General features: G+C 43.0%; 1 protein-coding gene and 4 gene segments (V, D, J or C); all 5 read left to right on the top strand.

The window, feature by feature from the left end:
* The window catches only part of LOC119499314, an 843332-nt gene that overhangs the window by 146243 nt on the left and 679711 nt on the right, over positions 1-17378 (top strand). The window lies entirely within an intron of this gene.
* Positions 1885-2564, top strand: LOC119498493. The segment is given in 2 exon segments: positions 1885-2040; positions 2155-2564. Coding segments are annotated over 2 exon segments (519 nt in total).
* Positions 2591-3500, top strand: LOC119498518. The segment is given in 2 exon segments: positions 2591-2727; positions 3039-3500. Coding segments are annotated over 2 exon segments (420 nt in total).
* Positions 4620-5229, top strand: LOC119498506. The segment is given in 2 exon segments: positions 4620-4704; positions 4819-5229. Coding segments are annotated over 2 exon segments (435 nt in total).
* On the top strand, positions 5255-6493 carry LOC119498528. The segment is given in 2 exon segments: positions 5255-5391; positions 5703-6493. Coding segments are annotated over 2 exon segments (291 nt in total).

Below are 17378 nucleotides of genomic sequence, written 5' to 3'. Positions count from 1 at the left end.
GAACAAAGTGAATGTAAAACAGGACACATGTCTCCTGAAACGTCCAATGATGAGTCCACACAACAGCGTCAGCAGTAGGAAAGGAGAGAGGCCCAAAGTGTGTTAGTGTTGTGTTGGGGCTGTGAATGAGCCCTGTCACTGTGATCAGCTTCCTCCTTCTAATCCACCAACTCAGTGTTGATGAAGACTACACAGAGAGATCACAGCCTTCTTTAGACTCAACACTGCACACATGACGCCTCTGTTCATCTCAGTGCTGCTGGCTGCTACGAGCCTCGGTAGGAACACAACTGTCTTTCTTTGCTATCCGTCCAACATTGACATGATTCTTTAACGGCACACTGATACTGTTTGTTGCTGTTTGACAGAATGCAGAGCGCAAAAAGACAACGTGCTGCAACCAGAAGGAGATGAGACTGCTGCTGAAGGAGAGGCAGTAACACTTGGCTGTCAATATAACAGCATTTCATCTATTCACTATCTGTTCTGGTACAAACAGGATGGAAACAACAGCCCCAAATTCATCCTGAGCCGCTTTACAGTGGGCACGGGGAAAACAGAGAACCAGGAGAGATTTTCCTCCACACTGAATTCAGCCTTAAGATCAGTTCCTCTGAGGATCCAGAATCTTCAGCTGTCTGACTCTGCTGTGTACTACTGTGCTCTGCAGCCCACAGTGACAGGAAACACCAAAACTCTGTACAAAAACCTTTGGAGCAAAGACAACACAATACTCCACAACGTCCACTAGAGGGAGTCACACTCTGTTCCACTCCAACAGGAGCTGATGATCCAGTCTAGTGTTGAAGTGCCATCCATTTGCTGGATTACAGACATACCCATATGCCTCTTCTATTCACTAAAACAATAGCCCTTACCAGCTAAACTTTGTAAAGATCTCTGGTCATTGCTGGGACCAACAACGCACCTCTTGGCCAAATAATACGTAGTCATGTAATTAATTTCCACTGTTACGCTGATGATACTCAGCTGTATCTGCCTATAAAGACGGAGGATGGATCCCAATTGATTAAACTAGAGGCCTGCCTGTCTGCGGTGAAAAACTGGATGTAAAGTAATCTCTTGCTCCTAAACTGAGATCAAACTGAGATGCTGGTCATTGGCCCTGCTCCACATAGACATCAGTTTGATCAGGTAACAGGATCTTTAGAGAACTGGGTGATATCCGAGAGTTCAACAGTTATGAATCTTGGTGTTACGTTCCATTCAACTCTTTCTGTTGATCAGCACATTAAAGACATCACAAAGATCGCCTTCTTTCACCTACGCAACATCTCTACCATCAGGTCTTCTTTATCCATGGCTGATGCAGAGGTCCTAATTCACACCTTTGTATCATCCAGACTGGATTATTGTAATGTTTTGCTATCAGGTCTGCCTCGTTCTAGAACTAGAAGTCTTCAAACTAAAACTAGAAAATGGGACCATATTACACCAGTTTAGGCTTCATTACACTGGCTCCCAATCCATGTCAGATCAGACTTTAAGGTGCTTCTGATGACCTAGAATATAGTAAATGGGCACGCTCCTCCCTACCTGTCTGATATACTTAAACCTGATACTCCAATCAGGACTCTCCTCTCTCAGAATACAGGACTCCTGTCTGTCCATAGAGTTAAAAAGAAGTCAGCAGGCCAAAGGGCCTTTTCTTATCGAGCCCCTTTCCTCTGGAATAACCTCCCTATGGACATCAGACAGTCTGAATCTGTGGAGGTCTTTAAATCCAGACTCAAAACCCATCGTTTTGACCTAACTTTCTATTAGTTAGTTAATCTTTTATGATCCGGCTGCTACCAGTCTGTTAACCAGGAGGAAGTGGAACTGAGAGAAGGTCAAATCCAGATCTTAGAGGAGACGGAGAGATTCAGGGAGGAGCTAAGATGTTACTGAACTATAGAAGAGAGAGGAACTTCTATATTCAGCAGAGTTCAATACACAAACCATCAACATTACCTTCATTCAACATGCTCTCATTGGACTGTTATGGACTTTCTCTACTGTTTGTCACTATTCTAACAGGTACGCTAGATTCTGCTGTTTTAAACACAACTTGAACTCCAATGTTTCATAAATGGGATTCATTTCTTCAGAGTTCTGTAACATAATAAATAACAGAGTTGTCTCTTCCTTCAGGTGTCAGCTGTGGAGAACTCACTCCAGTCAATAATGAAGAGCCCAGTTTAGAAGACAGCACTGTTACTCTGTCCTACTCATATTCTGAAAAACCAACTGGTAGTGATTATTTCTACTGGTATCGACAATATCCAGGAAAACCACCAGAGTTCATCATCTACCATTCAGGAACTGGAAGTATAATTAATCATCCAATCCCTGAACTGAAGATTAAAGTGGATCAGAACCAGAAGCAAATCCATCTGAACATCTCCTCTGCTGCAGTGTCACACTCTGCTGTGTACTACTGTGCTGTGAGGCCCACAGTGACAGGAAACACCAAAACTCTGTACAAAAACCTTTGGAGCAAAGACAACACAATACTCCACAACGTCCACTAGAGGGCCACATTATCCAGTAGGAGGTGCACTACTCGTGCACTGTGTTCAACCATTCAGTCAATCACAAGTGCTGCTGTGAAGAGAACAATTGTCAGACTGAATGTTGAACATCAGCTAGTTTCTCCTGTTGATTTAAACCTTGTTGTAGAGATGGAACATTGGCTGTGGATTATTCTTGCTGCTCTTTTCTTTGGTAAGATACAAACAACTCCATGTTTCCTCTCTCAACACTTTTCGCTAGTAACTGAGCTGTGAGTGCTTTTAATGTTCATTATACAGAGAAGCAACAACACATCATTTCTGTTGCTATCTAGTAGCTTCTAAAGAACTCCTTCTATGGTTTAATGTGACATCAGACAGCAGTCAGTGAAAATCCAGACTATTCTAAATGTCTCTGATTGTGACTCTGTGGCTAGGTAACTCTTTAAACCTACTGATTGTTCTCCTTTAATCAATCATCTTTATTCATTCATCTCTTCCTCTGCATGTTCTCTTCTTCCCCAGAGTGTAAAGGAGAAGACAGAGTGAACCAGACAACAGGAGATGTCATCGCTACTGAAGGACACACAATCACACTGGACTGTACATTTGAGACCAGTTACACAGGTCCCACTTTGTTCTGGTACAAACAGGAAGTTCATGATTTCCCAAAGTCTATCCTACGACGCTACTCTGGAGCCAACGATGCTGGAGACGTTCAGAAAGACAGAATTGATGCTACAGTCAACAAGAAATCAGTTCCTCTGAGGATCCAGAAGCTTCAGCTGTCAGACTCTGCTGTATACTACTGTGCTCTGCAGCCCACAGTGACAGGAAACACCAAAACTCTGTACAAAAACCTTTGGAGCAAAGACAACACAATACTCCACAACGTCCACTAGAGGGAGTCACACTCTGTTCCACTCCAACAGGAGCTGATGATCCAGTCTAGGGTTGAAGTACCATCCATTTGCTGGATTACAGACATGCCCATATGCCTCTTCTATTCACTAAAACAATAGCCCTTACCAGCTAAACTTTTTAAAGATCTCTGGTCATTGCTGGGACCAACAACGCACCTCTTGGCCAAATAATATGTAGTCTTGGAATTCATTTCCATTGTTACGCTGATGATACTCAGCTGTATCTGCCTATAAAGACGGAGGATAGATCCCAAATGATTAAACTAGAGGCCTGCCTGTCTGTGGTGAAAAACTGGATGTAAAGTAATCTCTTGCTCCTAAACTGAGATCAAACTGAGATGCTGGTCATTGGCCCTGCTCCACATAGACATCAGTTTGATCAGGTAACAGGATCTTTAGAGAACTGGGTGATATCCCAGAGTTCAACAGTTATGAATCTTGGTGTTACGTTCCATTCAACTCTTTCTGTTGATCAGCACATTAAAGACATCACAAAGATCGCCTTCTTTCACCTACGCAACATCTCTACCATCAGGTCTTCTTTATCCATGGCTGATGCAGAGGTCCTAATTCACATCTTGGTATCATCCAGACTGGACTATTGTAATGTTTTGCTAGCAGGTCTGCCTCGTTCTAGTACTAGAAGTCTTCAAACTAAAACTACAAAATGGGACCATTTTACACCAGTTTAGGCTTCATTACACTGGCTCCCAATCCATGTCAGATCAGATTTTAAGGTGCTTCTGATGACCTAGAATATAGTAAATCGGCACGTTCATTCCTACCTGTCTGATCTACTTCAACCTGATACTCCAATAAGGACTCTCCTCTCTCAGAATACAGGGCTCCTGTCTGTCCACAGAGTTAAAAAGAAGTCAGCAGGCCAAAGGGCCTTTTCTTATCGAGCCCCTTTCCTCTGGAATAACCTCCCTATGGACATCAGACAGTCTGAATCTGTGGAGGTCTTTAAATCCAGACTCAAAACCCATCGTTTTGACCTAACTTTCTATTAGTTAGTTATTCTTTTATTATCCGTCTGCTACCAGTCTGTTAACCAGGAGGAAGTGGAACTGAGAGAAGGTCAAATCCAGATCTAAGAGGAGACGGAGAGATTCAGGGAGGAGCTAAGATGTTACTGAACTATAGAAGAGAGAGGAACTTCTGTATTCAGCAGAGTTCAATACACAAACCATCAACATTACCTTCATTCAACATGCTCTCATTGGACTGTTATGGACTTTCTCTACTGTTTGTCACTATTCTAACAGGTACGCTAGATTCTGCTGTTTTAAACACAACTTGAACTCCAATGTTTCATAAATGGGATTCATTTCTTCAGAGTTCTGTAACATAATAAATAACAGAGTTGTCTCTTCCTTCAGGTGTCAGCTGTGAAGAACTCACTACAGTCAAGAATGAAGAGTCCAGTTTAGAAGACAGCACTGTTATTCTGTCCTACACATACTCTGAAAAACCAACTGGTAGTGATTATTTCTACTGGTATCGACAATATCCAGGAAAACCACCAGAGTTCATCATCTACCATTCAGGAACTGGAAGTATAATTAATCATCCAATCCCTGAACTGAAGATTAAAGTGGATCAGAACCAGAAGCAAATCCATCTGAACATCTCCTCTGCTGCAGTGTCACACTCTGCTGTGTACTACTGTGCTGTGAAGCCCACAGTGACAGGAAACACCAAAACTCTGTACAAAAACCTTTGGAGCAAAGACAACACAATACTCCACAACGTCCACTAGAGGGCCACATTATCCAGTAGGAGGTGCACTACTCGTGCACTGTGTTCAACCATTCAGTCAATCACAAGTGCTGCTGTGAAGAGAACAATTGTCAGACTGAATGTTGAACATCAGCTAGTTTCTCCTGTTGATTTAAACCTTGTTGTAGAGATGGAACATTGGCTGTGGATTATTCTTGCTGCTCTTTTCTTTGGTAAGATACAAACAACTCCATGTTTCCTCTCTCAACACTTTTCACTAGTAACTGAGCTGTGAGTGCTTTTAATGTTCATTATACAGAGAAGCAACAACACATCATTTCTGTTGCTATCTAGTAGCTTCTAAAGAACTCCTTCTATGGTTTAATGTGACATCAGACAGCAGTCAGTGAAAATCCAGACTTTTCTAAATGTCTCTGATTGTGACTCTGTGGCTAGGTAACTCTTTAAACCTGCTGATTGTTCTCCTTTAATCAATCATCTTTATTCATTCATCTCTTCCTCTGCATGTTCTCTTCTTCCCCAGAGTGTAAAGGAGAAGACAGAGTAATGCAGGCAACAGGAGATGTCATCGCTACTGAAGGACACACACTCACACTGGACTGTACATTTGAGACAAGTGACCCAAGTCCCACTTTGTTCTGGTACAAACAGGAAGTTCAGGATTATCCAAAGTTTCTGCTGCAACGGTTCACTGTAAAGACGGATAATTCTGAAGAGCAACAGAGAATTGATGCTACAGCCGACAAGACATCAGTTCCTCTGAAGATCTAGAAGCTTCAGCTGTCAGACTCTGCTGTGTACTACTGTGCTCTGCAGCCCACAGTGACAGGAAACACCTAAACTCTGTACAAAAACCTGACAGCTCCTCATTGAACATTTACACACTTCAGCTCCTCCTTTACCTGAACAACACCTCCATCTAGTGGACACTGACATGTCCAACAGTCCAGATGTAAAACAGGCTTTGGCACAATCTACAACTCTTAACATCTTTCCAGATGGACTTCTAAGATGAGAAATAACTCGTTTTTCATGTCGTAACCTCTTTGACCCTGCTGTCCTTCCATCGGGTCCACAATGTTATTTTACTGGGTTACTGGTACTGACTTATAGAACTGTGAAGAAAACAACTCATGGTGTAGTAATAGCGTTAGATTCAGACCATCTGTCCACTGTTCTCCTCACACCACCACTTACTTCTTGCTAATAAATGCACACTATTTCTCCTCCTTCTTGCATGTTTCTGGTCCATTAGACGATAAAACCTTCTTTGAATATATGTAATTTATATCAGTTTAGACTGTGATATAGTAAACTATTTCTATAAACAAGAACATTGAGAAATTGTGAAAGGATACAACATCCTGGCAGAAAAGTCCTCCTCTGAATCAACTGTAACGTCACTGTAACGTTAGTTAGTGTAACGTCAGAATAACGTCAGAGTAACGTCAGTCACAGTAACATTAGTCAGAGTAACGTCAGAGTAACGTCAGTCACAGTAACGTTAGTTAGTGTAACATCAGAATAACGTCAGAGTAACGTCAGTCACAGTAACATTAGTCAGAGTAACGTCAGAGTAACGTCAGTCACAGTAACATTAGTCAGAGTAACGTCAGAGTAACGTCAGTCACAGTAACATTAGTCAGAGTAACGTCAGAGTAACGTCAGTCACAGTAACGTTAGTTAGTGTAACATCAGAATAACGTCAGAGTAACGTCAGTCACAGTAACATTAGTCAGAGTAACGTCAGAGTAACGTCAGTCACAGTAACATTAGTCAGAGTAACGTCAGTCACAGTAACGTTAGTTAGTGTAACGTCAGAATAACGTCAGAGTAACGTCAGTCACAGTAACATTAGTCAGAGTAACGTCAGAGTAACGTCAGTCACAGTAACATTAGTCAGAGTAACGTCAGAGTAACGTCAGTCACAGTAACATTAGTCAGAGTAACGTCAGAGTAACGTCAGTCACAGTAACGTTAGTCAGAGTAACGTCAGTCACAGTAACGTTAGTCAGAGTAACGTCAGAGTAACGTCAGTCACAGTAACGTTAGTCAGAGTAACGTCAGAGTAACGTCAGTCACAGTAACGTTAGTCAGAGTAACGTCAGAGTAACGTCAGTCACAGTAACATTAGTCAGAGTAACGTCAGAGTAACGTCAGTCACAGTAACGTTAGTTAGTGTAACATCAGAATAACGTCAGAGTAACGTCAGTCACAGTAACATTAGTCAGAGTAACGTCAGAGTAACGTCAGTCACAGTAACATTAGTCAGAGTAACGTCAGTCACAGTAACGTTAGTTAGTGTAACGTCAGAATAACGTCAGAGTAACGTCAGTCACAGTAACATTAGTCAGAGTAACGTCAGAGTAACGTCAGTCACAGTAACATTAGTCAGAGTAACGTCAGAGTAACGTCAGTCACAGTAACGTTAGTCAGAGTAACGTCAGAGTAACGTCAGTCACAGTAACGTTAGTCAGAGTAACGTCAGAGTAACGTCAGTCACAGTAACGTTAGTCAGAGTAACGTCAGAGTAACGTCAGTCACAGTAACGTTAGTCAGAGTAACGTCAGAGTAACGTCAGTCACAGTAACGTTAGTCAGAGTAACGTCAGAGTAACGTCAGTCACAGTAACGTTAGTCAGAGTAACGTCAGAGTAACGTCAGTCACAGTAACATTAGTCAGAGTAACGTCAGAGTAACGTCAGTCACAGTAACGTTAGTCAGAGTAACGTCAGTCACAGTAACGTTAGTTAGTGTAACGTCAGAGTAACATCAGAGTAACGTCACAGTAACGTTAGTTAGTGTAACGTCAGAGTAACGTAAGTCACAGTAACAGTGGTAAATAACAGCAAAACTATTTTTCCAAAAATCAAACTAGACTTTGTTCTGATGTTGGAATGTGGTTAGCAGCAAACAGTCTTCTGACCAGAAAACAGCTGTGAAATGATCAACTGTAATGTGTGACGTCACATTAACGTTACTGTGACGTTACTGTGACGTTACCGGATGAGCTCCGTCACAAGACCTCAACACAGGTCACAACACAACCCACAGCCAGTAACACAGGAAATATCTCTCACCTTACAGGTGTTCTCAGGGACGAGGAACAAGTCCAACGGGAGCTAACAAGAAAGCTCCTTCTTCACGGTCCCAGCGGCTTTCTGCGGGTCTCTGCGGCTTTCTGCGGTTCGTGCGGGTCTCTGCAGGTCTCTGCGGCTTTCTGCGGTTCGTGCGGGTCTCTGCGGGTCTCTGCGGGTCTCTGCGGCTTTCTGCGGTTCGTGCGGGTCTCTGCGGGTCTCTGCGGCTTTCTGCGGTTCGTGCGGGTCTCTGCGGGTCTCTGCGGCTTTCTGCGGTTCGTGCGGGTCTCTGCGGGTCTCTGCGGCTTTCTGCGGGTCTCTGCGGCTTTCTGCGGTTCGTGCGGGTCTCTGCGGGTCTCTGCGGGTCTCTGCGGGTCTCTGCTGGTCTCTGCGGCTTTCTGCGGTTCGTGCGGGTCTCTGCGGGTCTCTGCGGGTCTCTGCGGCTTTCTGCGGTTCGTGCGGGTCTCTGCGGGTCTCTGCGGGTCTCTGCGGCTTTCTGCGGTTCGTGCGGGTCTCTGCGGGTCTCTGCGGGTCTCTGCGGCTTTCTGCGGTTCGTGCAGGTCTATGCGGGTCTCTGCGGCTTTCTGCGGGTCTCTGCGGTTCGTGCGGATCTCTGCGGGTTCGCGCCGGTCTCTGCGGCTCTCTGCGGTTCGTGCGGGTCTCTGCGGGTCGTGCGGGTCGTGCGGGTCTCTGCGGTTCGTGCGGGTCTCTGCGGGTCTCTGCGAGTCTCTGCTGTTCGTGCGGGTCTCTGTGGTTCGTGCGGTTCTCTGCGGGTCTCTGCGGGTCATGCGGTTCTCTGCGGATCTCTGCGGGTCATGCGGGTCTCTGCGGGTCTCTGCGGGTCATGCGGTTCGTGCGGGTCTCTGCGGGTCTCTGCGGGTCTCCGCGGTTCGTGCGGGTCTCTGCGGGTCATGCGGTTCGTGCGAGTCTCTGCGGGTCTCTGCGGGTCATGCGGTTCGAGCGGGTCTCTGCGGGTCTCTGCGGGTCATGCGGTTCGTGCGGGTCTCTGCGGGTCATACGGGTCTCTGCGGGTCTCTGCGGGTCTCTGTGGGTCTCTGCGGGTCTCTGCGGTTCGTGCGGGTCTCTGCGGGTCATACGGGTCTCTGCGGTTCGTGCGGGTCTCTGCGGGTCTCTCTGGGTTTCTCTGGGTCTCTGCGGGTCATACGGGTCTCTGCGGTTCGTGCGGGTCTCTGCGGGTCTCTCTGGGTCTCTCTGGGTCTCTGCGGGTCTCTCTGGGTTTCTCTGGGTCTCTCTGGGTCTCTGCGGGTCTCTGCGGGTCTCTACGGGTCTCTGCGGGTCTCTCTGGGTTTCTCTGGGTCTCCGCGGGTCTCTGCGGGTCTCTCTGGGTCTCTCTGGGTCTCTGCGGGTCTCTGCGGGTCTCTGCGGGTCTCTGCGGGTCTCTCTGGGTTCCTCTGGGTCTCTGCGGGTCTCTGCGGGTCTCTACGGGTCTCTCTGGGTTTCTCTGGGTCTCTGCGGGTCTCTGCGGGTCTCTGCGGGTCTCTGCGGGTCTCTCTGGGTTTCTCTGGGTCTCTGCGGGTCTCTGCGGGTCTCTGCGGGTCTCTCTGGGTTTCTCTGGGTCTCTGCGGGTCTCTGCGGGTCTCTGCGGGTCTCTGCGGTTCAGAAGCTTCAAACTTTGGGCAGGTTGTGAGTGACTGATAGTTTTGACGCTCGTGACGTGTCAGCTCTCGTGGTTGAAACAGCCAATCACATCACAGCCTTCATACAACGTAGCAGATAGAGGTAAACAGTACAATTTCACTGAAATATTATTGATTTATTGATTTATTGATTTATTGATTGATTTATTTGTTTATTTTTTGTATAATTTATTATTTGGTTATTTCTATTTCTGGCAGTCATTACTCAGTTATATTAATAATCTAATGAGATGTCCTGTGGTGCATGTTTAAATTTAGAGAGTACATACAATAATAATAACATTATTATTATTATTATTATTATTATTATTATTGTTATTATCCTAATTGTTGTTCTAATAGAATGAATCCATCATTATTGTTCTTTTTTTCAAATTCTTTTAAATTTATTTTTGGATGTAAAGTTTATTCTATTTCCCAAGGGTCAATGAAAATAAAGCTAATCAACACATGTCAGTTAAATATTTGTGTGTTTGTGTATGTTTCTTAACAATTTAATATTATATATATATATATATTATATTATATATATATATGTATATTTTTTTTGTAGGAATTATAATTCCTGTTGATTTTGAAGTTGCTGGTGTACGATTTATTATTTTAATAATAAATATCAATTCAATAAATCTGTGTCTATGTATTTATTTATTTATTTCATTTTGTTTTACAAAATTAATAAAATGATGTTTAAGTCAAACTTGATGTTTCTTTACACATAACAGAATGATCCAGTCTCTTCCACTCAGCGAGACATACAGATGATTAATTAAACACTGGTATCTGATCGGTACTCGGTATCGGCCGATACTCAGAGCCCAGGTATCGGTATCGGTATCGGTATCGGGACTGTGTGACTGAAGTCAGATCGGTGCATCATCTCTACTCACATGATAGAGACCAGCTGCTTCATTCAGGACCTGTTGATGTGTGTAACAGTTCCTGAGTACATCCACAAGGTGGAGCTGGTGTCACATCAGACAGCAGAACAAGAACAGCACTGGTTCCCAACCTGGGGTCCCGACCCCCAGTAGGGGTCACCAAAGCGTAAGACAACTTTTTTTAAATAAATGTACAATTTCCTATATCAGAACATTTCATTCATTTCTGTGAAGAAAACTAAAGGAAATTGTCATTTTTAAAGTTTGGATCATTATTCAAAATACAAATTAAAACAAATCTCACAGGATGAGGACACGGTGGAGACCTGAACACCAGTCAGGTCTTCACGGTGAAGACCTGAACACCGGTCAGTCACAGAGTCTGTTATTTAAGATATAAACAGGATGAGGACACGGTGAAGACCTGAACACCAGTCAGGTCTTCACGGTAAAGACCTGGGGCCTCATGTATACACGGTGCGTAAGTACTAAAATGTTGCGTACGCTGTGTTTCACGCTCACGCCGGGATGTATAAAAATCAACGTGACGTGAGAATGTGCGGACCGTGCCGCAAACTCTAGACCAGTCGTGAGAATGTGCGGGCCGTCTTCCAAACTCTGTCATCTGGCAGTGTCAAACTACAAAGTCCTGAAACTCGCTAAATGTGTAAAAATTATTTTTCCACTCAACTTACTGAGCTTTATTTATGATGTGGGATCAAAAAAAAAAAACCCACATATTTCTTAACTAGTTTGCGCATAATGTTTAACATCAGAGAGGCACAACAAAAACACATTTAAACTAATTTCCCAGAGATGACATGACTTAACCACCGTGCCAAAAACAACATCGCGTGCTGCACAATGTGGCAAACCACCGTGGTGAGCCTGTGTCCCCTGGAGCTACAGATGGATGAACCGGATCCTGGCACACCTAACAATGAGCCAAATGCAGCAGCTATACGGCGCCGTTTAGATGAGATACACAGAATGTATAGTAACGAGGTGAGTTGAGACAAACATTTTTTTAACAAGGTCTTTTAATATATGACTTATCCCACCATCATTCATTCTTTTTAATTCGTTGCATATATATATTTTATCCTTCATTGTATTGACAATCTCTCTCTGTGACTCAGCACAGCGTATAGTATATATTTAGTGAGGACGCGGCCAGACCGGCGCCTCTCAGCAGTCGAGGCACGGGGCGCAGCTGATCGTGCGCCTTCGGAAGCCTTCGGGAACCTTCGGGAGCGCACGGTCAGCTGCTGTGGAGACGTTGCGTTTGTTACTGATTCCTGATGAAAGACCATCAAATAAAATATGTTTTCTAGCTTCCACCTCAGTAACAAACACTTCAATTTCACACTCTGTGAAATTCTTCTTTTTTGTTCCTTTTCCAGCGTGATCTGCCGTCGTTATTTGGACAATAAGTGACAGCATGGAGCGTGTTTATAGTCATTTGCATAGTTATTAATGGGAGGAGACAAGGCGGACCAAGTGGCACGTGCAGCTGCGCTCAATTTCACGTCAAGTGGGATGTATAAAGGAAAGGTGCGCAGGAACAGGCGTGCGCACGGTTTTATACATGTGAAAATTTCTGTGCGTACGTACTTTTCCAATTTTGTGAGTACGCCATCTTCCAGTGTGAAAGCTGCGCAGTCTTTTATACATGAGGCCCCTGAACACCGGACAGTCACAGAGTCTTCATCTCTACTAAACAGCCTCATCCTGCATTAGAAAACAACTAAAGAGCTGATAGAACAACGACAGGGAGAAGAAAACAGCGAATTTGTCAAAAGAAGAAGCCTTCTAAGTATTGTGGCGGTACTGAGTTCCCCAGACTTTAGTTGTTCAGTCAGAAGACTGAAAAACAGTTCCCATCCACATAATAATATAAAATAAAATGCCTTCTTAATAATAATAATGAACAAATGCCTCTATATTAACAAACAATTAAGGAAACTGAAATATTGGTTTGTATTTTTCCTTTTACCCTCCTTTAAAGTTTTCCCAAATAAAATACACTAAAAGAAATGGGTATAAAGGGTTTCATTGAAAATCAACAAATGAATAGAATACAAAAATACAGCCTGCAGGCGTTAGGCTATTGTAAGGCAAGCCAGATCGTTGCACAAATAGCACCTAATTGTCCCAGTGCAGGTAACCCAATTGGTTGGCACTTAACTTGTTTCCCCAACTAGGAGTCAACACTCTCAACAAACAAAACACGAAGATCACAGAATCCCAAAAGGGCCCAAAACAGACCAGAGTTTCTGGTAAAGCTGATAACACATGTTGCATTGAGTGAAGGAGAGATCAGAATGACACTGGGTGTGCAGTTTCCCTCCTCTTTTAAGCCCTACAGAAAGGGCGTCGTTACACCCTGATTGGCCAAGAGGGGAATGCACCAAGCTGCTCTCAACTATCATTTAAGAGCCAGTCCCCACACCCTGCGCAACAGGTGAACTGAATAACCCTCTAATCACTCAGCAACTCAACCAGAAAAACACCAGGGAAAAGGGAAACAACAGCAAGCACCAGAGAATTGGCAGCTGCCACAGTATGAATGATTGTTTAAAAAACAATCCTGAATGTGTGTGTGTGTGTGTGTGTGTGAATGTGTGTGTGTGTGTGTGTGTGATTGTGTGTGTGTGTGAATGTGTGTGTGAGTGTGTGTGTGTGAATGTGTGTGTGTGTGTGTGTGTGTGTGTGTGTGTGTGTGTGTGTGTGTGTGTGTGAATGTGTGTGTGATTGTGTGTGTGAATGTGTGTGAATGTGTGTGTGTGTGTGTGTGTGTGTGTGTGTGTGTGTGTGATTGTGTGTGTGAATGTGTGTGTGTGAATGTGTGTGTGAATGTGTGTGTGATTGTGTGTGTGAATGTGTGTGTGATTGTGTGTGTGATTGTGTGTGTGTGAGTGTGTGTGTGATTGTGTGTGTGTGTGTGTGTGTGTGTGTGTGTGTGAATGTGTGTGTGAATGTGTGTGTGATTGTGTGTGTGTGAATGTGTGTGTGATTGTGTGTGTGATCGTGTGTGTGATTGTGTGTGTGATTGTGTGTGTGATTGTGTGTGTGAATGTGTGTGTGTGTGTGTGTGTGAATGTGTGTGTGATTGTGTGTGTGAATGTGTGTGTGTGATTGTGTGTGTGAGTGTGTGTGCGTGTGTGTGTGTGTGAATGTGTGTGTGAATGTGTGTGTGATTGTGTGTGTGAATGTGTGTGTGAATGTGTGTGTGATTGTGTGTGTGAATGTGTGTGTGATTGTGTGTGTGAGTGTGTGTGTGATTGTGTGTGTGTGTGTGTGTGTGTGTGTGTGTGTGTGAATGTGTGTGTGAATGTGTGTGTGATTGTGTGTGTGAATGTGTGTGTGATTGTGTGTGTGATCGTGTGTGTGATTGTGTGTGTGATTGTGTGTGTGATTGTGTGTGTGAATGTGTGTGTGAATGTGTGTGTGTGTGTGTGTGAATGTGTGTGTGATTGTGTGTGTGATTGTGTGTGTGTGTGTGTGTGTGTGTGTGTGTGTGTGTGTGTGTGTGTGTGTGTGTGTGTGATCGTGTGTGTGAGTGTGTGTGTGTGTGTGTGTGTGTGTGTGTGTGTGTGTGTGTGTGTGTGAATGTGTGTGTGATCGTGTGTGTGATTGTGTGTGTGAATGCTGACATTGTTAGTGTAAAGTGCTCTGAGTGGGTTGGAAGACTAGAAAGGAGCTCTATTATTATATATTATTATATTATTATCATTAGCTCTATTAAAACCATCTAACAGTCATCTCAGCAGTAAATCACTAAATGTCTCAGAGTGGCAGCTGCTACGACCTCAACGCTGGATGAAGAGCGCCTCGTTTCAAATGTGATTTAAAATCTACAAACAGTATATATATACATGTGTGTGTATATATATATATATATACATACATGTATATATATATATACATGTATGTATATCTGTGAAATGTGCTCATTTTAGTGGCGTCTGTGAAGAACAGAGATATACAGAGCAGCAGTCAGTGGTGTTTTAGCCCGGCATGGTTTGGTTTTATATTCTCTGGTGTCCTCTTATTAATAAACGTGTGAACAGACACTCAAACTACATCAAGACAGAGTCAAAACCAAGACTCTCTCCACTTAACAGGACATAATATCTATATCTAATATTTCACCTGAAACACTTCAGCATGTTGTTCCTTCTCTTTGTGAGTATTTTAGTCATCACATGAGAGTCTTCAGCATATTTTACATCATTTAAAAAAGCACTAAAAAGTAAAAAAAATGTAATTTTCTACATATTTATTTTCTTCTATCTGAGGCTGAAGAGCTGATATTCATCCATATTCCTGTTTGGACCAAACAGATGTGATCAGAGGGTTTTATTATATCAGAGAAACAAACAGAAACAATCTGACAGTTACAGTTCTGGAGGAGAGCCACCAGATAGAGCTGTTGTCCCATGGAGAGGCTGCAGCGTGCCGCCTGCAGGACGCCGCCTACAGGACATAACGTGATGTGAATGAGTCCACAGGCTCTGTGAAGCTCTAATAACATCTCCATCAGGTGATAAAAGAGACCTCTGGTATTTAAAATAGAAGAAACTATGAACCTGACGAACTGGTACAGTTATGAAGTGGAGAAGAGGAAGTAAAACTCACAGTTTACAGACAGCAGGCAATAATAACACATACACAATGAATTCAATAAGTAATTCATACTAAAGAGTGACAGGTGAATGCCGCCGCCACCGTTATTATCTCTGGTAGTCCAAGACGTCTACAACAGATCATTTAAGATGAATAAAGGTTTACCAGGTTAACCTTTATTTATATTTCTTCAGAATCAGAGTGATGAATACTACACACACTAATGATACAAGAACATAAATAATAGCACTACTAATAATTAGTAAACATTATTAATTATTATTACACGTCTGTGTTGAATACTCGATTCTGATTGGTCAATCATGGTGTTCTGCTATTTCTTTATAGCAGACCGTTGCTACGTATTACAGACCGTTGCTACGTATAGCAGACCGTTGCTACATATTGCAGACCGTTGCTACGTATTACAGACCGTTGCTACGTATTGCAGACTGTTGCTACGTATAGCAGACCGTTGCTACGTATAGCAGACCGTTGCTACATATTGCAGACCGTTGCTACGTATTACAGACCGTTGCTACGTATAGCAGACCGTTGCTACGTATTGCAGACCGTTGCTACGTATAGCAGACCGTTGCTACATATTGCAGACCGTTGCTACGTATTACAGACCGTTGCTACGTATTGCAGACCGTTGCTACGTATAGCAGACCGTTGCTACATATTGCAGACCGTTGCTACGTATTACAGACCGTTGCTACGTATTGCAGACCGTTGCTACGTATTGCAGACCGTTGCTACGTATAGCAGACCGTTGCTACATATTGCAGACCGTTGCTACGTATTACAGACCGTTGCTACGTATTGCAGACCGTTGCTACGTATAGCAGACCGTTGCTACGTATAGCAGACCGTTGCTACATATTGCAGACCGTTGCTACGTATTACAGACCGTTGCTACGTATTGCAGACCGTTGCTACGTATAGCAGACCGTTGCTACGTATAGCAGACCGTTGCTACGTATTGCAGACCGTTGCTACGTATTACAGACCGTTGCTACGTATTGCAGACCGTTGCTACGTATAGCAGACCGTTGCTACGTATAGCAGACCGTTGCTACGTATAGCAGACCGTTGCTACGTATAGCAGACCGTTGCTACATATTGCAGAACGTTGCTACGTATTACAGACCGTTGCTACGTATTGCAGACCGTTGCTACGTATAGCAGACCGTTGCTACGTATAGCAGACCGTTGCTACATATAGCAGACCGTTGCTACGTATAGCAGACCGTTGCTACGTATAGCAGACCGTTGCTACGTATAGCAGACCGTTGCTACGTATAGCAGACCGTTGCTACGTATAGCAGACCGTTGCTACGTATAGCAGACCGTTGCTACGTATTGCAGACCGTTGCTACGTATAGCAGACCGTTGCTACGTATTGCAGACCGTTGCTACGTATAGCAGACCGTTGCTATGGACGCAGCTCTGATGTCGGACTCTGGAGGAGCGTTTTTGTCTCAAAATATTGATTTCTTCAGTAAGCAGCCGTGTAATAAGATGGATAATGTACAGCTGGCGGCTCGCTGTACATTATCTTGTACTCATTTCATGGTTTATTAGCAGTAAAATAACTATTAACTAAGTTTAATTAACTATCAATTAACCGTTTATAAACAATGGTTATTATGTATTATAATACAGTATTAATAATATATCATATATGTATTATAATACAGTATTAATAATATATTATATATGTATTATAATACAGTATTAATAATATATTATATATGTATTATAATACAGTATTAATAATATATCATATATGTATTATAATACAGTATTAATAATATATCATATATGTATTATAATACAGTATTAATAATATATCATATATGTATTATAATACAGTATTAATAATATATTATATATGTATTATGATACTACTAATAATATATTATATATGTATTATAATACAGTATTAATAA

This window comes from Sebastes umbrosus, chromosome 12, assembly GCF_015220745.1.
Source record: "Sebastes umbrosus isolate fSebUmb1 chromosome 12, fSebUmb1.pri, whole genome shotgun sequence".
Lineage (NCBI taxonomy): Eukaryota > Metazoa > Chordata > Actinopteri > Perciformes > Sebastidae > Sebastes > Sebastes umbrosus.
Note: the sequence above shows the minus strand (reverse complement) of the source record. Positions and strands in the feature narration are given on the sequence as shown.